The 27546-nt window shown below is 36.7% G+C and overlaps 1 protein-coding gene and 1 long non-coding RNA gene across 2 annotated transcripts in view; one reads left to right on the plus strand and one right to left on the minus strand.

Annotated features, from left to right (window-relative positions):
• Positions 1-27546, plus strand: part of LOC136026143 (uncharacterized) — a 99901-nt gene that overhangs the window by 67599 nt on the left and 4756 nt on the right. The gene's annotated exons all lie outside the window — the stretch shown is intronic.
• The window catches only part of LOC136026142 (uncharacterized), a 38567-nt gene that overhangs the window by 10052 nt on the left and 969 nt on the right, over positions 1-27546 (minus strand). The window contains exons 2-4 of the mRNA XM_065702444.1: positions 26253-26312; positions 13045-15165; positions 7658-7786 (exon numbers count right to left, since the gene is read on the minus strand). Coding sequence (XP_065558516.1) covers positions 7658-7786; positions 13045-15165; positions 26253-26270 — 2268 coding nt within the window. The 5' untranslated portion in view covers positions 26271-26312. The remainder of the gene's footprint in view (positions 1-7657; positions 7787-13044; positions 15166-26252; positions 26313-27546) is intronic.

Consider the following 27546-nt stretch of genomic DNA (forward strand, 5'->3'; position numbering starts at 1 on the left):
GGGACTTAGGGATCTCTTTTTAGTCGAAAAGAGACCTCTTTAGGGACCATTCTGGACGCAAAATGGACTTAAAAATTCAGTTTTCAGAAAGCTTTGAAAGAAAAAGCCTTAACACACTAGCAAATGACACTTGACTAACAAAAAAATGGGAAGGATCATTTGCAGACCTCCCTCCATGATCAGAGGCAAAGTAGCGACGAAGACCACACTGCCTTTCTATAACAAACAAATACAAAGTAGAGATAATAGGGAAAATCTTTTCAAGACAGTGGAAATTATTTCTGTAGATATTTCGGCCCTATGTCCAAGGGCCCTTGGGCATATATCGGCAGGACCCATCAGAATCTAGACAAACGGTTACAACAGCATAAAAATGACATAGACAAGGCCTTAATTTCAAATAGTTCCAACAACTCCTTTGATTCTGCTTTAGGTTGGCATATATTTAATAATCCGTCCCACAGGATACTTTTTGAAAACTCTTCACTCATCAGTAATGATTTGGGAATAAAACAGGTGGTTCGAGAATCAATCGAAATTAATCTCAAAATAAATAATAATATTTCTTTGAACAGGGACTTAGGGGAATACTCACTAAATTCTTTATACTCAAATTTAATTAAAAATGATCTAACAAAATATTTTACTAAATCGATTTATAATAGTACTGAACCAACTACGAAAAGGCCTTTGAGACAGGCTGCTAAACAAGCAAGATTAGCTTTAAGAAATTGCATCTAATCATTTTATTCTCTGTAGTTTGAATGAGCTTATATTCTCATTTTATTCTTTTTCGCCAGTCCTGGTTGAACTTCGTTGAAGTAAGGATGCTAGGGCTATTTTTAAAAAAAAAAAGTTTTAAAAAGTGTTTTTAATTATTCAGTTTTAATCCTCCCAATTTGATGGAAGTTCATTTATATATATATATATATATATATATATATATATATATATATATATATATATATATATATATATATATATATATATATATATATATATATATATATATATATATATATATATATATATATATATGTATATATGTATATATGTGTATATATATATATATATATATATATATATATATATATATATATATATATATATATATATATATATATATATATATATATATATAGTTTCACTCTTATTCTTGTATTGTGCTGAAGACGGCCCTTAGACATAGGGCCGAAATATATACAGAAATAATTTCCACTGTCTGGAAAAGATTTTCCCTATTATCTCTACTTTGTATTTGTCAGAGGCAAAGTAGTAACTAAGAAACAGACCATCTGAGAATCGTCATGGGAAAGAGTTTTTTTTTGTTTTTTTCTGAACGCTTTACTTCCAAATACAAAAATAATATACAAAAATATAATGAAAGAAATAAAGGTATGGTAAGTAGAACATACAACCTATTTGTTTCTTTTTTTTGCATTGCCCCTTGCTAGAACAAAGATGTCATCAGCAACTGTTTCTTTGACTCTAATTGCTGCTGGGAGGTTTCAAGAGTAGTGGCTACCTTTTTTTGTTAAGCCCGTATAGACGGAGTTCCATCTACCATGGCCTGCACTAGCTGTATCTCGATCATGTCCTTCTTTTCAATGCCTTATTTTAGCCGCTTATAAGCTTACTTCAGTTGTTCCTTCGAACCAAACGTTTCTTTTTTTTTCTTTGAGAGATTTTTCGAGAGTTGCTATTGTCTGTCTTTTCAAAGAGGTTTCAGGGAGGTGCTGCTCTTTCAGCCGTTTTTTTTTTTGCCTCAAAATGCTGCCGTTCTTTCTCGGGTGTTTTTTTTTCAAGGCTTTTTCCTGTTGTAGGTACAAATCATAGCTCTTTCTAGCGGATTTGGCCTGTTTTATCAAGTCTTCAGTGATAGCACAATTTTGCACACCCCCTCAAAATCTACCCAGCCCAATTATCACCAACAGTTTTGCATTCAAAGTTCTCTCATTTCAAGCTTTTTCTTCACTGAAAACTCCCCGGAGAGGGAGAAATGCCGCTCAATGCTTGCAGACCAGCGTGAAATGGTCAAAGCATTTTTTACGACTTCAGGCATGTTTGGGTATTATCCTCCCTTGATAACGTTGTTCCACTTGTCGTCGATCTTTCCAGATTGACGACGAGTGGACTTCCGGTGGAAGTCCGGATAACTGGACAAGCTTAAACTCGTAAGCTAGCATGTCCATTTGTTTCCCAATGGCTAACTTCCTGGTAGTGGTAACATATAATAAACTCTCCGCAGAAACTGGCTTTGAAACTTCATCCTAATGCAGAAAAGTTAACACTTTCAACAACTGCAAAAATTATCCGCGGAGTATTTGCTTAATGACCTATATTGGGACTGCAGAATAATGCTTCTGAACACGCTGTGCTTAAGGAATAATGCATGAACGAGCGTTTTGGAAGTTCGTCTACTGACTCGAGAGAGTCAACAATCTTGTCACTCATGACTTTCTGTAGCAGTGAAATAAAGTTCTTTTCATCTTTGAAGAGCTGAACAGCTCGTCCCAAAGTTCTTCGGTTGCTTCGGGTTTTAGAACTCGTCCAGCCAATGTTCCTAAGGAGATTCAGCTCCGTATAGAGTTCATACACTAGGGGCTTTTCACGTTAAAACTTCTGTGAAACTTGTGAAGAGGTTTGAACTATGAACAACCAACTGACACTCTGCTTTTGCAGTCGGTTGTTTGATCAGCCAGATGATCTCTTTGTACGTATTTAATTTTATAAGACTAAGGTTGGAATATAGAAAACAAAGTACTCAAACAGAGCTGACATCTGTTTCCTTAGCTTCGAAGCGGAAGTTTCTGTTGTTCATCATCTGGTGGGTACGTGTTTCAAAAAGCAGGACTTAGGAACGCCAGTTTTCTTTTGACTCTTCCTGCAGTCTTCATGTCTAGCCGGCCACCTACTAATAAAGTAGTACCCTTTGATGATCAGATGGGAACAATTTTTGCCTATTTCCTGCGTTTTGTACCCAAATGGATCTCCCAGGTACCAATATTGAGGTGACCTACCTGCCTATCAATTCACTTTTTTCGCTGTCAATCAGTTGGAAAAGTTTAATATTGACGTTCGGATTGTCACAACTTAACGCTAGTAGTTTAGAGATAGATAAACCACTGACATCGATCGTTCTGACTATTGATGACTTGAAGTGTATGACTTGACTATTAATGACTTGAAGCTGTGACATGTACAATAAACGCAGTTTTCAGATGTCTTTCTACCACTGGTTTTATATTTTTGGACCAGAATCGGATCCTCATCTGGAGCTCTTTCTTACTTTCTGAGTTTGTAGTTTCGTCAAACTCGGCAATGTAGTAACTGTTGCCAACTTCATCAAGGGTCATCTTCCAGAAATGGATTCCAAAAGCTTCGATTAGAAAATAAACGAACTTAGTTCGCCTAAAAGAGAAGTTTTTGACAACTATATCTCTGAATATTTTTCCAAATACATCTCTTAATCCGTCTGCGGAATTTCCAGAATAGCCAGACTCAATCATCTTCAGAGTCAATGTAGTTTCTGGAGCTGTTATTTCATCCCACACTACATAAACACCTAGCTGCATGGTTAGTTGCCGGTTGACTCCTCTCCATGGAAGATACGGCCAAGAGACGAAGCTGATTTGGCCTTATCTTTATGGTAACATTCTTCTTATGTTCAGCAGTTCTGGTGTGCTGCAGTAAAGCATATGAGCCCTTATGGCAGACAAGCGATTAATTACAGATAGAACACTAGAAAGAGAATAGATCTCCTGGAACAGCTCTACACCACTCTTTCATTTGGTGTCCCCTCATATCTTTTTTTTCCAATCAAGTCTCCTTCAATTTGCACTTTCCTATTTTCATTCAAACTGAAACTTCAAATCCGAAACCTTAAAAAAAGAAAAGAAGTTAGTAGAAAAATATATAGGCTTTTACCAGAAATGCATTCAAATAAAAAAGGGTTCTAGGAAGTAGTCTAATAGTTTGAGAGATGTATGTAAGCTCAAAATTGTGCAAGAAACCTGATTGTACCACCGTCTTCTTCGTATTTTGTACTTGGAGACATTCTCTTATTTTTTCCCCTCTGTGTGTAACAAAGTGACATCCAAAAAAGAGTTCTCAAAGTAATTAACAAAGCCACCCAAATCTCCACCTCCTAGCCTATTGACTCCAGACGTAAAGGGGGTCACTACTTTTCGTTATAAGTCTCTCTGCTCTGTCCAGACAGCAACGCTGTAGCCTGAAAGAAAACGAACTTTGTCTTTCTTAGACAACCCAAAACATGTTCCAAGAATCTCAATTGAAGCAAAAGTACTGAAAACCGTATACTCATAGGTTAAGGTAGCCTTCAGAATACGGAGCTTTAAATCAAAGCGAGAATAGGGACTTTAGGGACCTTTATCAATTTGAAGGACCTTCAGTCGGTTTTAGGGACTTTGTGGCAGCCCTGTAAATATAGATATAATATTAAGTTGGCAGGACAGATTACTTGCTTCTACTTGTACTTGCTGCAAAACCGGACATTTTCCGCCTCACATGGCAGCCCAAAGTCAAATGGGAGTTTTTTTTAACCTTAGGGTCCCCAGACACACAACAGCTAAGCTTATATAATCATATCACTGAATCCGCCTCAAGTCAAGGGATTGACGACATCAAGATTTGAACCCCTTGTTCCGAGGGACATAACTTTTGAAGTCAAGTGTGCCATCCACTCGGCTAGGCTTTTTCTATCAACTTTGCTTGCACAGAACAGTTTGAACTCGATCCTCTGTTTCTAAAAGATTGCCCCAACATAAATGGTCTGTGGTAACTAGTAAAAATGTGTCAGGAGTGGGATTCCAGCCCAGAGCTTATTTCAAGGACCATGATTACTCTCATGGCACGTTAGACCGCTACACCATCACCAGACAAGCAAGGATAAAGATCCTCCTGAGCCACTGTTAGTGCAAAAGGCGTCGAATCGACGCTTAAGTTGCTGTTTTTTTATAGGGACAGGTGGCAAGCCTGTCACCCAGCCATTTGGTTGCAGGAAACGAGCCAGGGCTCCATGTGGCCAAGCAGAGTGTTGCTCTTGTGTGCTATCGCATGTTTTGAATTTAGATGTAGATCGTTGCAATAATATGGCTTGGACTCCCGTTTTTCCTACCTGTATCCTAACCAGAGACAGGATTGATCTCAAATTCTCTTTTTCTTAAGAGGAGTCTCATTACCACTGTACTACGATAAGTAAATCCACGAAAGTTGAATAGTCTGCTAGAGTGTTGGTTGAATCCAAATTCTTCTATATAGAAGGAGAGTACCATAACCACTGGCACTATTTTGACAACCAAGACTCAAATTAAAATTGTTGGCACCACAGTTTAGGTTAAACTCAAATCCTCTGTTTCTAAAAGAAAAGCTCATTACCACTATACTACAGAAACTTAAAAAGATATTAATACAAACCAACAATAATGCTGGTGGATAAGTTCCTTGCAACGTAAGGAAATTTGACTGACAATTCCAATTGGTATTTCTCGGAATTTCCAGAACTGACAAAGAACTATTGACTAGATCAGTACAGAGCTGGCATTCGGAATTTAAGAAGATGTCAAAGTTAATTGAAAATTCCGAGATATTAAATAATAACAAGGCATACATTTTGTATAAGTAGTATAATTTGGACTGTAGTATACACTTTTACCAAGATCCTCAAGGTTGAAGCTCCAATAGTTTGGCGAAAATGCCAAGGAGCGGCAGCCCTGATTTTATATCTCAAAACATGACTGACATATAAGCAGGATCTTATTTTTGGTATTAGGGGACAGGAAACAGATTAAAAAAAAATCAAGCATAAGTTTATGGTTATTGCAACGTGCAACTTACAGTTCACATACCCTTTAGTATCTACAATTCATCTATGACTGTTTTACGGTAAACTTTGACTGGTTCAAAGAACGCCCTCCCAGCCTGTATAACTACTATACCACCCCAGAACAATACCAGTTTTCTTTCAAGTAGAAAAAAAGTTAAAAATTTCAAGTAAAAGTTAAAAATGGGAATACTATACTTCGACAAAGGACAATAACATAATGCCTATAGCAAAAGCAATCAACATAAACCACTTCGCACGATGTACGAAGCGGTAGAGATGCTTGAAAAGTGGTGAAGCTTGAGAGGGGTAGATGCAGCAGGGTACAGAGTCCAGTCATTTAGCATATTGTCAAGAGTATGGAAGATAGCATAATGTCTTGGCAGAGTGGCACATGGTGGTCGATCTAAGTGTTAAATACATGAGTTTTTAACCATTATTCATTAAAATGACAAATTAAACAGTTTGGGGTAACGAACTATAATTAAGCAGTGATCCGGCTCAATAGTAACCAAAATTTTTTGTAACAGAATTTTGATACCAATAGATATATAAAAAATAACAGGTTTTAATGCTGATTTCAAACATATCAGTTTCATTAGGTTTAGTCTTTCGAGCCCAAGATTATTATTAGAGGTCACGAGCCTGGGTAAAATTTAGGTAGTAATAAGTGTCTCAGTGTCCCAGTGGTTCTAGAATACCGGGCGAGGGCTCGTTCAAGCGGAAATTAGAAGTTCTACTACCCTTTTTAAGTGACAAAAAAACTGGAGGGCAATTAGGCACCCTTCCACACTCTTTTTTATCAAAATTGTCAAAATTTCGAGATGGCCATTTTCTTCAGCATAGTTGAAAGGCCAAACAACTATGCCAGAGCCACTGGGGAAAGATCTTTAAGTTATAAAATTTACTCATTGTTTCCATGTAGTATTTCTTATTGGGTAGTATGCATACATTTTTCGGGTGGGGGGATATGTGTTGACTCTCTGGGGCTATAATGAAAGAAAGACTGAGATGTCCGGGATGAAGGATATTATATTGTCAAGCATTGTTCCAAAGAGTGTGGGTTGCTTACAAGAGTGAAAGCTGGTGCTAGTATCAACAAAAAACTATCAGCACTCACTAGCGCTTTGTGACACTTGGTATTTTTCCCAGTTTAATAGTAAGAATAATTATTTTAATTACTGCAATTGGTAAAATTTAGGTAGTAATGAGTGTCTCATCTTGGTTCTTGACAAAAAAAAACGATTACAAAACTTGATAAAACGCTAGATGGCGCTGATAGTTTTTTCGTCGACATTAGAGCCAGTTTCCACTCTTAAAAGTTACCCATATTTTTTGGATTGTTATTATGGTCATCAATCTGGGGTCAAACGACAATCTGGTTAGTCTCAAAATAAGGTGGCAGGAAGTTCTAAGGAAATATTTATAAGGGAATTGACTTTCGTGAGAGGCGGTAAAGAGTAAAGTTTTGAACAGATTTGGATTGAGAAGGAAGGTGCACAGCTGTATTAGCCTTATGCGGCTTCGAGTTGCAGTGAGTTTTTAATTGTAGTGGAAGCAAAAATAGTTGACAAAAAAAATTTTCACGCCACAGTTATTTTGCTGTTTCTGGACGCCTAAGGAAACGTTTTTACTAACAGAGGTTTCTTTAAAAAGGGTCAAAAGCAACAAATAAAATTTCCGCTCTCCCGGAAACTTTACACTGTAATATGCCGCTTTTACAACTACCACAGTCACACTTTTCCAAGACGTATCTTTGATCTATAAGGTTACAGAACACATTTATAAGATTACAGCGACGCAGGGTCTACGTACCTGAGGATTGGCGGCTGCTGTAGTTGTCGGTTTTTTACAAGCATTCGTTGGTGTTGCCTTTTCCCCTCTTTCAAAGTCATCAGAAAGATTTCTTCTTGTGCTGTGTGACCGACATAGCTCACTTGAAACCTAAAAAATATAATATAAGAACGAATACGAAGGCACTTACGTGCAGACCTTGTATGTCCAAAATTTTCGTCAGAAACAAAATCAATTTGAAGGTTTTCCTATTGCTTACGAGCCTAAGACTAAAATTCATTTTTTATTAAATTCATCAGTTTAAAGGCAGGTAGAAAGAGGTAGATCATGGTTCCTCAGCCTTTTTGTGCTACGGCTCTCTAAAACAGTCACCTAACGACTCCATTTATAGTAGATAAATGTGTATAGTAATAGTAATTACATTTATAGTAAATAATTTACTCTATGATTTGTTTTATCGGCACAACATAATTATCTCAAATGACTGATTGATACACGTTGATTCATTTCCTTTTTCCATTTGTGAAATACCCTAGATCAAAAAGCATCACTGAATAAAATTTTGTTCATGCTTAGATAAACATTTAAACATTAATAAAACATTAGTTCTTTTCAGAACGACTATGACTACAACCCCCCCCCCCCTTAGAGGGTTATAGCCCCTCGACTGAGCAACGATATAGTAAATACAGTAAATGAAAAATATAAGTATTTTTCAGGTTTAAACGATAATACGGTTCATTTTCTTCGGCGATAGCTTCTTAACGAAATATTGGCGATTTTTCTTTTTTTATTCAGAACAGTTCAAACTTTTAGCTATGGTTAATTGTAGCGAGCTACAGTAGATTCCATGCGATTTAACCTCCTCCATCTATGGCAAAACTCAGCTACTCTGGGCGCTTATCTTAGAGCCCTTTCAATACTTTAGTCGACTTTTCACAGCTAATCTCACAATGTAAGGTAACTTCTAAATTATATTTCAAAGACGGTGGAAACTTGGTGAAGGTTGGTGGATGTCTATTAGTGTACTCCTGAGTAAACACACGTTACTGTTCATACCACAGTCCACTGCTGATTTCGTACTCCACGGAAAAGATTACTGCCAAAAGCTGATATACAAATTAAGTACAAACATAGGAGCTCTTAAGAATTAAAAAAATTAGGTCCGGCGATTGAAAGGAGTTCCCATTGAAGAAACATTTTTCATTGAAGAATTGAAGATGAAGAATTTCAATGAAAAACATTGAAGAAATATTTACATCAAGAAAAACAATAAAGGTTACTTTCAGTGACCCACATTTGTCAGTTCATCCTCATTATGTTAGGTTGAGAGAGTTAGTGCAAAGATTAATATGAACGAAATAGCCCCTATAAGCACCACCGCCTATTCACAGCGTTCGAAGATTAGTGCTCGAGATCGTTTATATGGAACAAGTACTAACATTAAACGCGTCCTGATTTGTATAAACATCAGAAAGGGCTCATTCAATTGAAAACTGAAGTTCTAGTACACTTTTTAAGAGTGAAAGTGATTGGAGGCCAACCGTCCCAACGCTCTTTTTACTCCCCAGAACATCTGATCAACATTTGGATAGTAATTTTGTTCGCAATAGTCCAAAGGTCAAATAACTGTGCCTCCAAATTTGACATAACACCGACATCTCCCAGGCCAAGGACTGTAAGTTATGCAATTTGCCCATTGTTTACATGCAGGAAGTAACCATTGAGAAAAAAAGGAATGTTTGATTCTGGATGCGTCCGAAAAGACTAAGGGTATTAAGGTAAAACTTCAGGGAATGTTGAGGGGTATATTGAAGTGAGTCAAACGATACTATGTGCATCCAGTTTATCCAAAATGGCGTATCTGCAATATCTAAAGGACCATTGAGGGTACTAAGATGAAACTTTCAGGGCATGTTGGAAAGTGGTGGGGACAACAAACCCTCCCCCCCCCCCAAAGAGAAGACACCTGATCAAAATTTGATATAACCACCTTAATCAAAATTACAAATAACTATGCCTCCAGGGATGACATAACCCCCTACAGCCCCAAGGCCAATGGATGTGACTTATACATGTTACCTATTATTTATATATACAAGGTTTTTATTGGGAAAAAACGCATATTTGATCATGGGTTGGCTTAGGAGATTAAGGTGAAACTTCCAGGAGATGTTGAAAAGGGTTGCGAACAATATCAAAGCCGTATCCAGGGGGAGGGCTAGGAGGTTTGACCCTCCCTCCCTCCAAACTGTCAGTCAGACTCGTAAAAACGTAACACAAATGCATATAACAAATTTTTGATGCGTTTTTTAAAGCTGTTTTTGTAACCCCCCCTCCCCCTGCAATATATACAGAATGGTTTTCAAAAGTGTATATCACCAATATCTAAGGAATGACTCAGGGTATTTAGTTGAAATTTTCAGGGCATGTTGAGGGTAATGCTGAAGAGTGATCAGAGGGCAGTGATCAGAAAATTTGAAAAGCCGTTTTGTTCAAAAGCTTTAACAATTATGCCTCCGGGACGCCATGCCCCTCACAGCTCCAGGGCAAGGAATGTAAATTATACGATTTGCCCATTTTTTACATGCAAGATCTATCATTTTGATAATGGGGAATGTTTGATTCTGGGTAAGTCCGAAAAGGCTAAACGTATTGAGGTGGTATTTTGGAGAATATTCAGGGGTATATTGCGAAAAATCAGAAAACACTATGTGTATCCAGGTTATCACAAAGGCGTGTATAAAATATTTTAGGAACGGGTAAGGGTATTAACTTGAAACTTTCAGGGCAACAACTAATACAACTGCTACTGTAAGTGCAACTGCGATAAAGATTACTTATGACGGTGATTACTTGTGACTGCGACCACTTGCAACTGCGACTGCGACCACTCGTGACTATGACTACAACTACTTGCGGTTACAACCAAGTTTCAGCGTCACTACTTTCAAGAAATGTTGATGAAGGATATTGAATTAAATCAACACACATTATGTGCATGTGTGTTGTCAAAAGGGCGTATCAGCAATATGTCAGGGGTAGCTTAAGGTATGAAGCTGAAACTTTCCGGGCATGTTCAGGGGAGTGTTCAAAAGTGATCAGAGGGCAAAAATCCCCTTCCCACTTGGCCTATTCAAATGCCCCCTCCCAACATTGATCGAAATTTTGAAAAAAAAAAGCAAAATAATCGAAGGATCTAATAACTATGACTCCAATGATGCCAAGCCCCCCACAGTCCTCGGGGCAAGGTTTATACAAAGGACACTGTTTGCATCCACACTGTCAAAAGGGGGGATCTTTAATATCTTAGTAACGTCTAATGGTTTTAACTTGAAACTTTTATGGACTTGAAATTACAGTTGCAACAACTGACTAGTTACAACTGCGACTCCGACTGCGACAACTTGCGACTGTGACTGCGACTACTTCAATCTGTAACTACTTTCAGGAAATTTTAACAAAGTCAAAACACACGTTATGCATGCTGGTTGTCAAACGGGTGCATCGGCAATATCTCAGGAACGACTGAGAGGTTTGAAATTGAAACTTTCAGGGTATGTTGAAAAATGCTTGAAACACTGATCGAAATTCTGAAATACCGTACGCACTTTGTTCAAAATACTCAAAAAGGTCTAATAACTATGCTTCAGGGGATACAATGCCCCCCCACAGGTCCAGGGGAAGGGGTCAAATTATGGAATATGCACATTGTTTATATAAAGGATTTATCATTGATAGGGAGGAGGGGAGTGTTTGATCTTTGGTGTGTCAGAGACATAGAACACTAAGGGTAAGTTGTAACTTCAGTGTATCTTGATGGGATGTTAAACAAAATGATTTCTGCGACCACAACAAAACGAAAAAAACGTAAAGAAGAGAATTCCAGGGTAATAAGAGCCAGTAACCCTTTCATCGTTACTTGGAAAGGGTTTTCTTGTTTTAGTTTTGGTTTCAGTTTTAAGGTTTGGTTTTTTAAGCTGTCCTGTGGACTTTTATCGTATTTCTTTACCGTGCTAGTTTATGCTGCACTAAAGGCGGCTGAGCAGAGGCTCGACCAAAATATTTGCAGAGTAGCAGAATATATTGGCAGAATTTTTTTGAAGTTTAAAACCACGATTTATTAATATAAGACTGAAAGCGATTTTTTCTCAAACAGATAATACACCATCATTTTACTTAATACACGATATAACAGATGACCTATCCAGTATAATATAGCGCTATCTATTAAATAACACACCGCCAATTTTCTATTTTCTCTTCTACTTTTTCTAGTTCTTTTATTTAGTCATTTTATTTAGTTTTTTAGTTCTAATTATTTATTTATTTCTCTTCTATTTTCAGTGGCTGTTATTACTATAGTGTCATAATAACAACCTGCTATTATTATGTCATTATAGTGTCAGGTTATTTTTGTTTTTCCTGTTTCATTTAGGAAAGAAGCAACGTCAGGTTGTATTGTTTCTCCTGTTTTATTTTGTAAAGACTTAACTTAATTAAACTTTTCACAAAAAGCAATAAAGACAAAACGAAAAGAATCGAAGAAACAAACGACAAAAATCACACAAAACAATAAAGCCAAAAAAACATTGTTCATATAAAATAGTAGGCTAAACTAAATTGGAAGTTACAAATTTATTTGTTTAAAGAAATTGTTTGTTTCTTTCCTTGGCACGTGGTTCTTATTCAGATTTCTTTTATGTTATGGCAAATAAACTCGAGTATTTGAAATATACATCGTTTTCAATAAAGTAAAAATAAAATTCTGACACTTAGGGGGTTTGGGAGGCGGTATTCACGCTTTCATTTATGGATTTTTTTTGTTTTATAGTGGCTGGAAAAAAGCGAATTGGAATTACGTCGCTGTTTACTAAGTCGATGCTACTAAATTGACTCAGACTGAATTTTTTTTTACCGCTTACTCCAAACGCATTTATAGTGGTTTGCCTCATATTGCTGCTCCTGATTGCTGATGTCTAATACCGACACAATTTTTGCTTCAAAAACCTTATATGAATATGATCCTAATCCTTAAGTATTAACTCCAGACAAATGACTCAGATAATTTAAAAAATAATGATTATGCTTGAAATATATAATTATGTCCAATTTTTCTCACAATTATGTCCAATTTTTCACAGCCTATATGGGTTACAACCCCTCAAGGACCTCCCTCTCTCTATCTCTGAGGAATAAAAGAGGAATGGTGAGATATAGGAAAGATAGAGGGGGAGAGAAAGAGATATAGAGCAAGAAACAGAGAGATAGAAAGAAAGAAAGCGAGATGGGATGGAGAGAGAAAGAACCACCTTGGTTGTCTTCCAAAAGTTTTACCCTATCTTAAGATATGACCGTATCCCATACATTTGGGGTGTTTTTACTCATAAAATAGAGAAAGATACTACCTCATTTTCTGCAGAAGAAGTCATCGACTGGTTGCTTAACGTTGGTCGAAAACAATCACCAGTTCTTGAAATACTCTCAAACACTGCAGGGTCTTGCTTCTTCAATTCCTCTAAAATCATCAGTTCTGTCCTTTGAAATTCTTCAAGAAGTCTCTTCTGTTCAACCATCTGCTTCTCCATTAGCTGTTTCATCTTTAACTGTTGCTCAAATTGGAAATACTCCATCTTTTTTGCCATGTTACTAGCATCCATATTGGAAGTATTAGTAAATGCTGAACTAGCTAGATGGGACACATACTGTTTATTTTCTTCAAACATTTGTCCCTCTGTTAATGTTTTTGATTGAACAGGGATTTTAGGGCTGAAAGAATCAGTTTCTGCACAAATTTTACCTGGTATTGTTGCAGAAGGCAGACAAATTGAATTTGAAGTTCGAGACTTTGGACTTGCCATCCCTAACATTTTATTTTCCAAAGTGAATGTCCTAGATACTGCTTTCACAGTATTCTTTAATTCCATTATTTGTCCCGAGTTATCAGCATATTGAGACTCTCTATTACTTCCATCTTTAAAATCATCAAATTTTGTTGATGTATATTGGACAATAAATGAATCTTCAAGAGATGTACCTGATGATGTGATTTGACGTTTATCTATATTATGTTGATGATTGGGGGATTTTGCAACACAAGGGCTCTCAACTGAAATAATGTTATGAAGTGGTACGAAAGTATTTTCATTAGCACTCTTACACTCATAGTTGTCAATAGGAACACTATCATGCATCACGGAATGGTCAATTCTGTTTAGAGATAATTCAGATAGGTGACTGCTATTTAGATTTGAGTTCAAGTTTCGGGGTGAAATCCTGCTAATGGTTTGACGTGGAGCAGGTATTGGGAAACTTTTTTCCATGCACAATCCATTTCCTATTTTGTTTGTAAACGAGTCCAAATAATTGCCATTGCTCGAACTAACTGCAAATGGAACTTGACCTATTCGTGTGTTTTTGTTTTGAATATTTTCGATTTCTTTGATACTTAATTCATTATCAAGACGCGCTATATCTATATCTAAATCTGTTTTTATATAGAGTGGTTTTAACAAGACTTTGGAAGATACTTCAGGGGACTTTTCATCCAATAAATCAACTATTGTACTATTATTCACAGGACTTTCTTTCCTCTGATGAACAATTGAGCTAGGTTCAACCTTTTTAACTATTCGACTATTATCTGATTGTTTCAATTCTGCAATATCGTCATTTCTTGCTATTGGATCTTCAACAGTATAATCTATTTCTTCTGTTTCTTTTCCTGATCTTGAATTTACATAACTTTTACCACTGTTGTCATTATCATTGACACTATTGCTATCTTCATCAGCAACAACTGGCAAAATCCAAGGTGACTCTTTGGGTTCTCGAGTTAGAGTGTAGGAATTTCTTCTGTTCCTTTCTGATGTCAAATTAACAGTAGCTGTAGAAGTATCACTGGTCATAGATTCAAATTCAGAGTCATTTATCTGTTCGATAGTCTCAGAACATGGCGTGATTGAAGATGCATCAGTTGCCATATATTTCCCCAATGAAGTACTGCTCGTACTAGGGTCGTGAAGAGGCTTGTTCTTACTTGTTAAAGTTTCTTCATAAATATTCATTTCCTGTTTTTCCGAAAAGACTTCACAATCTTTATCTACTTCCAAAAGCTTTTCTTGCTCAGATATATCAACAGATGAAGAATCAAGAAGAACTGCTCGAGATGTCCCAGTATCTTCGAAATATGGTTCACTGTGATTGTTCACCGAGTCATCAATTAACTGTAAACATTTATATGAGCCTTTTTCATCATGATCTTTCACAAAGCTTCCATCATTTTCAGCACTATAGGGATTGATGTTGACTAACTCTTTACTTTGAAAAAGGAGACCTCCATCACAGGGCTCATTTAATTGTAAGTTTGTGCTGGTGGATTTGTCAATCTCTTTGTCGCGATTGACTACATCTTCACCATCAACACATACTGAATTTCCAATGACCTGTTTCCGGGCTTCCAATTTTTCCTCAATAGCAATTGCAAGTTGCCGGTAAAGTCGACAGGCCTTTCTATCTTTCTCCGTTATCTAAAAGAGAGACTGTTATCATAAATTAACTAAGCTCTCAAGACTTAGCTGGACATAGCAAATGATACAATTTAGGTTCGTAGAAAATTCTACCAGGCAAAAATCTCTTAGAATTTTTTATTTTTGGCAGTTTTCTCTTCATTTAATATATATCAATGAGTCAATAAGCCATATCTCTGAACAAAAATTCCCTACCTCACTTATATATGATTAAATTGCAAATAAAACAGTTTATTAAACAGACCACTAGTATCTTTATTATTGACTATATTTAGATAAGCTGAAGTGATGCTTTTAAAGAGGTAGCATGATAATTTGGCAACAATGGCAATAAAACTCAATAGTACTTAGAGATTTTTACACATTTTCTTATTTCAAATATAAGCCATCTATTTTTTTCATTCAAATTTTGAGCAATTTGAAAAGTAATTTAATAAGGGTAGGTCGAAATTTCAAAATTTTCAACACGTGCTTCCAATCATTGTACTAGAGAAATTTTATAAATCTTGTAGTACAGGGAGGAAGAAGCTGGCTAAATACCCTTTTTGGTCGAGTATTTTCTAGCTCTATATATAAGTTATAGTGCCTTATACATAGTTTACTCCCCCTTTCCCTTCCTTAACTGAATGCCAAAACTAGATGTGCCTGGCCCCCTTCTGCAAGGGGGCCAGCCCTGGGGGGATGTACATCCCTCTGATGATGATGAAACCAGTCATGATGATAGTAAAGTCACGATATTAGCTGTTGAAGATGTTTCACCTTGTACTAGTAGTCAATCAGACTCCAATGATGATTTTCAGCTAGTTGAAAGCAGAAAGAGAAAGAAAATCTCCAATACTCCTCCTGAAATTACCCCTAAGCCAGAAGGACTGAGAATAAACCTGAAACAAGCTGCTACCCAAACCTCTTGTGCATTTCACCCCAGCTAACAAATCAGAGATGTTCACAACTAAAGAAATTTTAAAGATCAGGATGCACCTTTACAAAATATTGAAATGCAACTTTATTGCAAATATTACAAGAGATGGAGTCCTAAATGTTTTGTTACTGGATGGTAAAGACACCAAAAAAGCCCTAGAAATTAGCTGCATCAATAACATATATGTCACAGCTAGTTTAAAATCAACATTACAAACAGGAAAACAACAAAAAATTGTGATTTACAATGTCCCCCCTGAAATACCACTAGCAGATCTTAAAGAAGGTCTAATGAACTCCAAAGGTGAAGAAACACCAGTACTAGAGGCCTTCCGACTAGGTAGGCCAAATGAAGCTTGACTTGTACTGAGCAAAAGTGTCTTGTTTATTTTACTCTCTCAACAATGGTAGAAAAAATTTTCCTGTTTGGCCAGCCAAAGCCATTTAGATTATACCAAGAAAAGCCTATACAGTGCACAAAATGCATGAAGTTAGGCCATGTCTCTAAAAACTGCAAGTCCACCAAGACCCAATGTAATATTTGTCTTGAAGAGCACTCACACCAATCCATCAGTTCTAAGCCTAAGTGTGCCAATTGTAAAGGAGATCAAACATTTGGAAAGGCATCAAGTTTTGAAAATTGCCAGGAAAGAAAACCTACCAGTGGGAATAGTTGCAAAATCATACATCAGTATTCTCAAGGAAAACATTCCTACTTTAAAGGAAAGTACTAAGAATGGGCCCCTAGTATAATTAGTACATCACAGCAAAGATCCTCAACAAGTAGTATGGCGTCTCCATTGACTAGCCCTAAATCTCTTCTGGCTGATTTAAATTTCACCCCTTCAGGAAGAAGTAACAAATCTAAAAATAATGACTCCAAGCCTCAAAAAAGTAACACTACCCCCATGCCTAGTGTACTGTCCAATTCTGCAATATCTGCCAAGGATCATAATGCTCTATCCAAGCTGATACAGTACCTGATCTCAGTCACCTTTTTTTCCCAAATAGATATACCAAAACATCTGAAGGCAACCATTTTGAGAGAAATAGCTGTACACTATTTTTCTATATCTGTTGTTGAAGAAACATATAGTGAGGTTATTAGTATCCTCAGCCAATGTCAGGCTCTCCATTATCTCACAGAAATACATGACTAATGATATTTCCGTCCCTTTAAAGATACTCCAGTGGAATTGTGGATCATTTAATACAATGAAACTAGTAGACTTATCTGATTACATAACACAGAATAGTGTTAATATTGTGTGTCTTCAAGCAACTAATCTACATAGACTAAAAAAGATTACCCTGCCTGGTTATAAGTGCTATCGTAAAGACAGTGGTACAAACAGGAAAGGTGGTGGTGTAGCAATTTTTATAGATAATAATATTATCCATTTTTCTTTGCCTACAGTTTTCTACGATTTTGAAATAGATGTGATTGGAGTATCTGTCAACTTAAATACTGGTAAGCATATCAACATCAAATCCTTTTATAACCCACGAGGTGAAACAGATATCCTTAATATTCTTGAGAAAGAAACAGTTGGACGAAAAACTCTTATACTTGGTGATTTTAATGCTCACAGTCCATTATGGGAAGTAGCTACCTATGAAAATAAGGCTGGAAAAAGTATAGAACAACTTCTGATAAATTATACTAATCTCTCTTTGTTTACTCCTTATAACTTCCAGACCAGATGTGATTCTCGTAATAATAGTTCGTCCACAATTGATCTCCAGATTGATCCCACATATCTTAATGCAATGATTAATATTACAGAAGTCCCTGGACTGCAAACAGATCATATAGCCATTCTTACTTCATTAAGCAACGCACAAGTTATGTCCACAAATCCCAAGCCAAAATATAATCCCAAAAAAAAGCAAACTGGCCACTTTTCCCAGATATACTTGTATCTTTTGATTACTCAGAGGTACATAACCTACTAGATATAGATAAAAAAGTTGAGGAATTATCATCATGGTTGGTTGCTGCTGCTGATGCTGCCATTCCAAAATATTGTAATAAGAAAAAGCTAAATCTTGAGAGGCTGCCTAAGACATGGTGGGATGATGACTGTGAATTAGCAAAACAAACAAGAAAAAAAAAGCCAGAAAGCATTTCCAGAAACATCCCTCACCTACCACACATCTTGAGTATAGACATGCAATAGCAAAGCTCAAAAAAATATGCAGAAAGTCAAAAAAGATAACATGGGATAGGTTTTGCTCCCAGATTGACTCCCAAACAGCCTTAACAAAAGTCCACCACTATATCAGCCAACTGAATGGTTACAATAAACCTACTGATGATAGGAAATATGATATATGTGTTAATAACAGATATATTCTTAGTGACAAAGAAAAACTGAACTGTTTGCAGAGCATTATAAAAAAGATATCGTAAGACAGTCCCTAAGACGACCTCCCTTTTGTTTTCTGCCAAAATCCTGCTCACATAAACTTTCTCTTGAAAAACCCTTCCTGTTTGAAGGGTTTTACATTTACAATCATATATGGGCCCATCACAAAATTCCTAGATCTTGGAAAATAGCTATAGTCAATCCCATTCTTAAGCCTGGCCAGCCTTCAAACAATATTAAATCCTACAGGCCAATTTCAATGTTAACAACACTAGGAAAAATCCTGGAACGACTGATTTTAAATAGGGTTGAATAGTTTGCAGGAGTTAACAACCTCTACCCCACTGAACAAACAGGATTCAGAAAAGGGCACTGCTCACTGGACAATGTTGCTTGCCTTGAAAATGATGTATCCAACTCATTTAACCAAGGTCCATTCAACCATCGCCATACTTTTTGATTGGGCTGATGCCTATTGTAATGTCATTCACCAAAAATTGCTGGAGGTATTAATGAATCTTGACTTTCCTATTGGCATTGTTAACCTGATCTATGATTTTCTAAATAATAGAACATTTGTTGTCCAAATTGGTAATTGTAGGAGCCATAATCACCCTATTAAAGAAGGCTTACCCCAGGGAGCCATCCTTAGTCCTCTACTGTTTAATCTATATATATATATCTGAGTTTCAATTAAAACATGCAACATTTGGGCTCTATGCAGATGACCAAGTAATCTGGAAATCAGGCAGAAACGTCAATGATTTAGTCAAAAATCTTCAACAAGATATCCACATAATCTCTTGCTTCTCAGAAGCCTTAGATTTGTCTATCTCCACTTCCAAAACCAAAGCAATCCTATTTACCCGACAAAGACATTCAACCATATCAAATATAGTTGTTAATAAATCTACTATAAACTATGAATCTTCAGTGAAGTTATTGGGAATTGTTTTTTATTCCTAATTAAGATGGAATGATCACATCAAATCACCCAAGAAGAATATAATCCAGAAACTGACCCTACTTAAACAACTTGCTAATTCTAAATGGGGTTCATCACCTAAAACAATTATAGATTTTTGTAAAGTTCATATAAGGGCAAAAATGGAATATAGTATTCAATTTTTTGCTAATAGCTCGCCACAGATTTTTAACATGCTGGAATCATTGCAAAATTCTGCAATCCGTATTGCTATGGGATTTCAGAAGCACACTCCAATAATTAAAATGGGAAACCTGTCGGGGATCACCTCTTTGCAAGAAAGAGCTTTGCTTCAGAGAAGAAGATATTTCACCAGAATACAAGCATATGGTAATCAACATTATGTATACCAGAAAATTTTTCATAACCCACCCTCTATGATTTCGGTATCATCTTCCTGGAATCTTTTTGTAAAGGAGTTTCCAGGGTGGTCTTCTCAGTGGATGGATACTTCTCCTTTTGTGGATTCCCCACCATGGGAGATGGCCCATATTGAGTGTCACATGAGTATGCTAAAAAAGAATAAATCCTGCTATTCAGCCAAGGAAGTCGAGATAATTTTTGAAAATTGTGTGAATACCAATTTTCCCGATTGTATACATGTTTACACTGATGGTTCTGTTAAAGATTCTAAAGCTGGGGCAGCTGCCTGTATCCCTGATCTAAACCTGAATATTTTTGGCCCCCTTCCAATTAATTCATCAGTACTTTCGGCTGATTTATTTGCAGTTCAACTTGCATTAGATGCTTTAAGTGATCTTGGGACCTCTTCAAGAAATGTCTTGTTCCTGTCAGATTCCCTTTCACCAGTTCATCTTCTCAACAAGATAAATTATCAAGCTGATGATTATGACCTGAAAAATATACGCCAAAAGATTAGATATCTGTTCTCGATGGGATGTGGTATTGCATTCTTTCACATTCTTAGTCATAAAGAAATCTAATATAATAAAATGGCAAATAAGGCTGCTGAGATCCCTCCGGCAAGAAATTTGAGAACAAAGAATTACAGAGATGTTGTTAGAGCTAGAACAAATATTACTTACCAGCGATTTGTATACCCTCTTTTCAAGTCTAAGGATTTTAATATGATCTACTATAAGTTGAAGACTGGAACGATTTCACTTAACGCTAACCTTTTTAAAAGGGGAATCCCCACTATGTAGAAAATGCTTCCAGACTGTGGAAACAGACGCTCAACATGTGCTATTTGATTGCATCCCAGGAGATAATGATTCCAGGAGACTGAGGAATTACTGCCATCAATTAAAAATCCCCTTAACTTTTGATGCTCTCATCAATTGCTCCCTGTCACATGAATTAGAAGCTATTATTTATAGGTTGATGATATCAATCCTGAAAAGACACCATTATTACTAGCAGCATGTTGCTTGTTGTCAACCGGCAGATGTTTTTCTAGGAATATTGCCAGAAGCTTTCAATAATGAGTGAAGTTATTCCTGTAATGTCTAAGAGGTGAATGGACATCATACTGATCCACAGACCTCATAAACATATGAAGAAGGTAAAATCGCCATTTAATTTTCAATCAGCTCAAAGGAGATATTATCATAGAAAAACCTTTTGATCCCCTAAAAAATCATTTAAATTACTAATAGTTTATAGGCTGCTAACAAGAAAAATACCGATAAGATGTTGCTGGCTAAATGGAAGCCTACAGGCAACGCGTATATTACCTTAGTATTTTATTACAAATAATATCAATTAGATAATAGTTTGAGCATCTATTTTGAGTAGCAGTCATAATCAGCAGGAACTAGAAAAAAAATCGAGTTGTCAACTAACAATATAGTTCTAAAACATAATACTCGATCCTTGGTCGCTTTTTTAGTAAAATCCTGACGAAAAATACTTCAATTACTCAAGAGTAAAATCTGAGAAATTGATCGAGTGTCAAATATTAGTAGCAAGCACCGTTTTTACATTATACATGTTATGGTGGATCGGGTGTTTTAACGCCACCCTATGTTTCCACCAACCAGAAAATCTTGCATCATCAAGAGGATTAGTTGGGTCAAAATAGACAGGTTAGGTTAGTTAGTCTATGTCTATGTTTTTGTCTATATCTGTGTCTATGTCTATATCTTTGTCTATTCTGACCTACCTGAATAAAAAGGTGGCGGAAAACCACGGTGGCGCTAAAACACTGCTAACGTTATGGTAAGTAAACATCAAAAAGGATATTATTCAAGCAACATATAGTAGTGATCTCACTTGACTTGACTTAATGCTCCTGCCGAAATGCTTCCGGCGTCGAGAGTGTTGCTACATGGTGCCTCCATTTGGACCGGTCTCTTGCAAGGATGTGGACATCCTCCTGAATATTTGCCATGACTAAGAAGGCACCTGTCATATCCTTCCATCTGGTTGAAGGACGACCTCTTGGGCGTTTCCCGCCGTGCAGTACGGGATCAAAGTCAAAAATCGTCCGTGTGGGAGTGTCGGGTGCATACGAAGGAGATGCCCGTACCAGCGAGTGTTCGTTGGGCGAGTTGGACTGAGAAGGGCGTTTGAGCAGTTAACGCCAGGAGGTTCTCGTTGCTAACAAAATCGTGCCAGCGTAGTCCTTCAATGCGGCGAAGATGCTTTGTTTGGGCTATATTTACGGTGCTAAGCACAGACTGAGTGGCTGGCCAAGTTTCGGCTCCATAAAGAATCTCGGACCCCACCAAAGCATTGTATATGCGCATCTTGGTCCTACGGCTGATAGAAGGTTTCCTCCAAAGGGCACTTAGTCTCCCCACTACTGCTGAGGCTTTGGCAATTCGGTGCATTAGATCTTTAAGGATTGATCCGTCGTTTGAGAGGATAGAGTCAAGGTATGTAAATTCCTCAACAATCTCAGCTGGTTTGTCACCGACCATTAGGACTGGCGGGGGACTCGGCGAGTTACGGGATTCAACAAACATCACTTTTGTCTTCTGCCAATTAATCGACAGCCCTATCTTTAAGGCTTCATCAGCAAGGATTTGTAGGGCTTCTGTGAGCTTCGACGGTGAATCGTAGACAAGAGCAAGGTCATCGGCATAGTCGGCGTCTGAAAGTACTCTATCACCGTAATGCAACCCAAACTGGAGGCGGTTTATGGTCCGAGTCATAATGTAGTCGATGACACAATTAAATAGTTCTGGGGCAGCAGCACAACTCTGACGGACTCCAGTATTGATTTTAAAAGATGAGCTGCGTCTGCCATTGACTTGCACGCAGCTCTCAGTCCCTTCGTGGAGCCGCTCGAACAGGTTGCAGTACTTCGCTGGTAGTCCCGTTGTTTCCAGTATGAGCCAAAGTGATTGCCGGTCGACAGAATCGAAAGCAGCCTTGAAATCCACAAAGGCAACATATGCTTTTTGTTGAAATTCTCGAGTCTTTTCTACCAGCTGCCGCATTGTGAATATTTGCTCCACGGTGGACCTTCCTGGCATGAAGCAAGCCTGTTGGATTCTTCGTTGGCTTCTGAGGAAAGTGGTACAGCGGTCCAGGAGAGTCATAACGAAGAGCTTACCGGGCACAGAGAGGAGTGTGATGCCACGATAGTTGGAGCAGATTCTGCGACTGCCTTTCCGTTTCCAGAGAGGCAGAATGATGCCCGCTCGCCAGTCATTTGGAATCCATTCTCTATGAAATACTATGGAAAACAGTACTTGGAGCCAGAGAAGGGTCGCTGTCCCATTATATTTCAGCAGTTCCGCAGGGATACCACAGACTCCTGGAACTCGGTTGTTTTCATCCGTTTCAGAGATTTCAAGATTTCTGTAGAGGTGAAAGGGTGGTGCACACTTGCACACGGGGCCTCAGGGGTGTTGGATGCAACTTGAAGAAGGTCAGGGTCGGGCCAGGGGTTAGTCCATTATCACAGTCCAGGGTTAGAAGTGACGAGAAGTGATCTTTCCAGGCAGACAGTTGAGCGCTCTAGTCAGTAATAATATTTCCATCCTTAGAAATGATAGGGCCTAGGGAGGATGGCTTTCCATCTGTAAGATCCCGAAGGTGCTTGTATAGAGAGCATGTGTCACCCTTTCTGGCGGCCTCCTCGAGATCAGCGGCCTTTTTCTCGGCGGCTCTTGAGTAATGATCTCAAGAGCCGAATAATTCTACTCTTTCAAAAAAATCCTTTGCGAAAATTGCCATTTACGATGCTGACAACCATTAAAGCTACTCTATTGGGCCCACCTATATTGCTAGTGACAGTACCCTTAGGGACAACATTACAAGTTGTTGGAAATTCGTAGATTATTTCCATAGGCTCGAAATTTGCAAATCAGAATATGAAGCAACCTCCTCTCCAAAAAATCCCCTCCAACCACCTCCTCTTCTAGAATGAATTCGAGTCTCTTTTCCTATTCTCTCCTCCTTTTACTTTATTTTTATAAGACCGTTGATTGAATACGGCTATCTTGTGGTTTCCTTGTATTTCTAATAAAATCAAGTCAACTCAAAAGCATGCCTAAAAGAATATCAAAAAATAATTTAAAATGGCTTATTCTTACATTGAAGAATAGCAAACAGAAGATTGATGAATATCTTAAAAAGAATAAAAAGCCATTTCTTTTTTGGGTTTTGCAAAGGCCTATTTGATTAGTTGTAGAACACAGGATGGTGTCCCAAGTCCTCTAATCCTGAGAAGATCAAAATCTTCCAAATAGTTTCCTCCAAAGTCCCTAGTATATCCCAATCGTCATCCACAATAAAGATTTACGAACAATTTGGTACTAAATCTTACTGAGCTTCTCAATAGTCGAAAATTGCCTCCTTCTTTTCACGGCCGGTTGAGTGCATATAGTTTATGTTATAATTAGTAGTAAATAAAGCAAGACAAAACTTTTTTTTAACTATATTTGCTCCTTTAGAAAAAAAGCACAAATTCCAAATTTACGGCTTGCAAAATTTGTTTTCAAAATCAAGGTTTTTTTAAGGTAGTAATATTTTGAGTAGCAGTTTACATATTTAGAAAGCCTCAAAAGCCCTATTGACAAAAGCTGAATATGACAAAAGCTTAAGAATACTAAGAAATACTATTCTAACCAGGTTAACGAATACAAGTCATTTTGGTAAATGAAAATAAATTTACAGTTATTGTATTGAAAAAAAAAAACTGTTTAGCCTAAGTTAACTAAATAAATTCTGGATAATATAGATCTGGTTAGCTCTTTAAACATTACTCTTGTTGGATTCAGATATAAATTAATTTTTTAATAAATGTTTCTTTATCAACTCACATAAACTTTTTAGATTAAAGTTTTGGCAATTTTACAATTCAGCACAGAACATCTAAAAAGACCAGTCTTAGCCTAAATCAAACCCATTTTTGGACAAGTCACTTCTTTGACATTTTGTTGAATCATTTTTGGTCAGAAAATTCGAAATGTAGCATCTGGAAAACAAGTTTACAGACAGGCGACAGGCCATAAACACTAACTAAAAATATCCATTTGACTAAAAATACGAAGCCAAAAATCATAGCAAACACATAACCAAAAAATCACACAAAATATTTGACCAGCAAAAATTACAATAGAACTCTTTTAAACAAGTTCTTTTTTTCCTTGGGCCTCATATAGTACAATGGTTTATTTTTTACTGAAACAATTTCATGCAAGAAATGTAACCAGAAAATATACATGTCTTTTCTGAGTCTTTCAGAAAAGAGCTTTGCTATTCCTGTTTTATAAAATCCACTGATATATATTTTTACTTCAAAATTCAGAGATTCCTTATCAATACATTTCAATACTGTCTGGGGGGGCATACCTCAGGGTTGTCTGTGGTAGGCAATATTTCAAAAATATTGGTTTAATATTATTTTTTGCAAAATTATTTTAAGCCTTGGGAGGAGGGGGCATGTCCCACCCTCCTCCAGCTAGAGGCCATAGTCCAATCTGCAAAAAGAGAAGAAGTGACAATCTTGGGACAAGTGCAAATGGTTTTGCTTGAAGAGAAGCAGCTAAGTGGTTCATGGTGTTAAAACTGTTCTTTTTTCATGGAATAAGAGTCAAGCAGATAAAACAACAAAATATGAGTAAAAACATTTAATGTATGAAAGGATCATTGCATGTTTTTAACACATAATGCCAAAACAACTGTAGCTTACTTGTTACATGCAATTTTCTTTCCTTTTTCTGACAAAATCCAGAAAATCTGGTAAATTTTATTCTAGAATTTCCAACAAAAAAAAATTGATAAAATTCAAAAATTCATAAATGTGCAGATGCTTAATGCACAGTATATCATTACAGCAACACAAAGCAGTAAATGACCATATTGTTAAAATATTTCCTCTCTTTTTTGAAGTCCTTGTGCCCTATGCCAAGGACATAACAGTAATAATAGTTCTTTCTACAGATGGGAGACAAACAGAGCTGTTCCTAGGGGGTGGGCGACCAGGTTAGCTGCCCCAGGGGCCACAGGAAGGGGGAGGGGTTGGTGGCACTGTGGCTGGAAGATTGCCCACTTTGACCAAATTTGTCACTTTGGTTTGCCTTTTTGCTTATATTTGAGTTGGGAGGGGCGCTATAACTAATTCTCCCCAGGCACCCCGTCCTAGGAAAGTTTCTGGAGACAAATATCAAAGATCTCCAAAATACAAAAGGTCATCATTTGGGCTATAATTTTGTTTGCTTTGATTTGTTAAAAATAGTTTCTTATGCTTATCAAAATCAAACAATTACAGTAGTTACTATCAAAATTGTTTCTAAACAATGGAAACACTAAATTGGAAAGGCTTGGAACTTATATTTTATTTATATTAATTACTTATATTTTAATACAGTTAGAAATATTTAAAACACAAGTCTTACCAGCAGTGGAAGGACCATCACCTAAGCAGGCACTCTTCTTCTTTTTCATATAATCTCAACCTATAAAAACAAACTTACATTAATCCAAGAAACTTTTACTTTCCTATCATAACTGAATTATATAACAACAAGGCTAGTTTTTCTTTTGATTTTACTCTTGGAGACTTGACAACTTTACCTTGAAGAATTAGAGTATCATAAGGCCAGAAGCACCAATTCAAGAAAATGTAAAGATGGGAGAGGAGCAAAAACTTTTTAAACAATCTCTTGGTCTCCCCCTCAAACATTTTGGCTAGTAACAAAACTGCCTTTGGTTCACAATAACATAATCAATAAGATTAGCTAATTTACCATCATGTGAATACCATGCTAATTTAGGTAGATTTGTGACAGTTCATATTATTGACTTACTCATAAAGTAAATCATACCCCTTGATGCCTTTTTTATGCTCTTTACAAATTAAAAGATTTTTGAATTTTAATCCATACTGGAGTATTAATAAAACACTGCAGGTGACAGGCTCTTTAACAGTGGTTTCAGCTAAAAGAATTGAGTCTTCTGATTTTGTGATAATTTATAGTAATCTATCCCTTAATGTAGTGTTAGAAAATTTAAAAACAGTTATTAAGAAATCTTTCCTCTTAGGTAGTAAGAGGTTCTTAAAAATAGACACTTATAATTAAAAATCTAGATGGACAAACTGCTTTAAGACTACAGTTAGCTTAAGATGTTAAAGCTTAGATATGATTTTTGACTTATTAGAATTTGTTTTATACAATACTTATATAAGATTTAATGGTAATTTGTATAAGAAAATTGTGGGAATTTGCAAAGGGGGAAGGATGCCAGCCCATTTATAGCTGACTTGTTTTTAAGTCAATTCAAATATAAATATATGATGGATACATAGCACAAGGATACCATCAGGAATTTATGGTAGACATGCCACTTGCCTGGGTAGGGAATTTAAAGTACCAAAACCCTATAGGCAAGTGTGTATTCTTCTGATGAGTCCTTGTGTTAGGTTGTTGCCTATGAATATTTGTCTTTTTTATTGTTTTTAATATCTGGTAAATGATGAATTATACTTACTTACAACACAACTGCCTGTCTATGGATTATTCTTTATGGTTGATTGTGTATGGCTATGCTGTGTGACCTATGTAATTGGATGGATGAGTAGGGTTAAGGCCTCATTCAAGTTTTGATCTATATTAATTACTAAAGTAAGAAAATGGTCTTCCTTTCTCTTTCAGTCTTTTTTTTATGGTGTAGGTTTATTTCTGTGTTTGT

Source organism: Artemia franciscana, chromosome 4, assembly GCF_032884065.1.
Source record: "Artemia franciscana chromosome 4, ASM3288406v1, whole genome shotgun sequence".
Lineage (NCBI taxonomy): Eukaryota > Metazoa > Arthropoda > Branchiopoda > Anostraca > Artemiidae > Artemia > Artemia franciscana.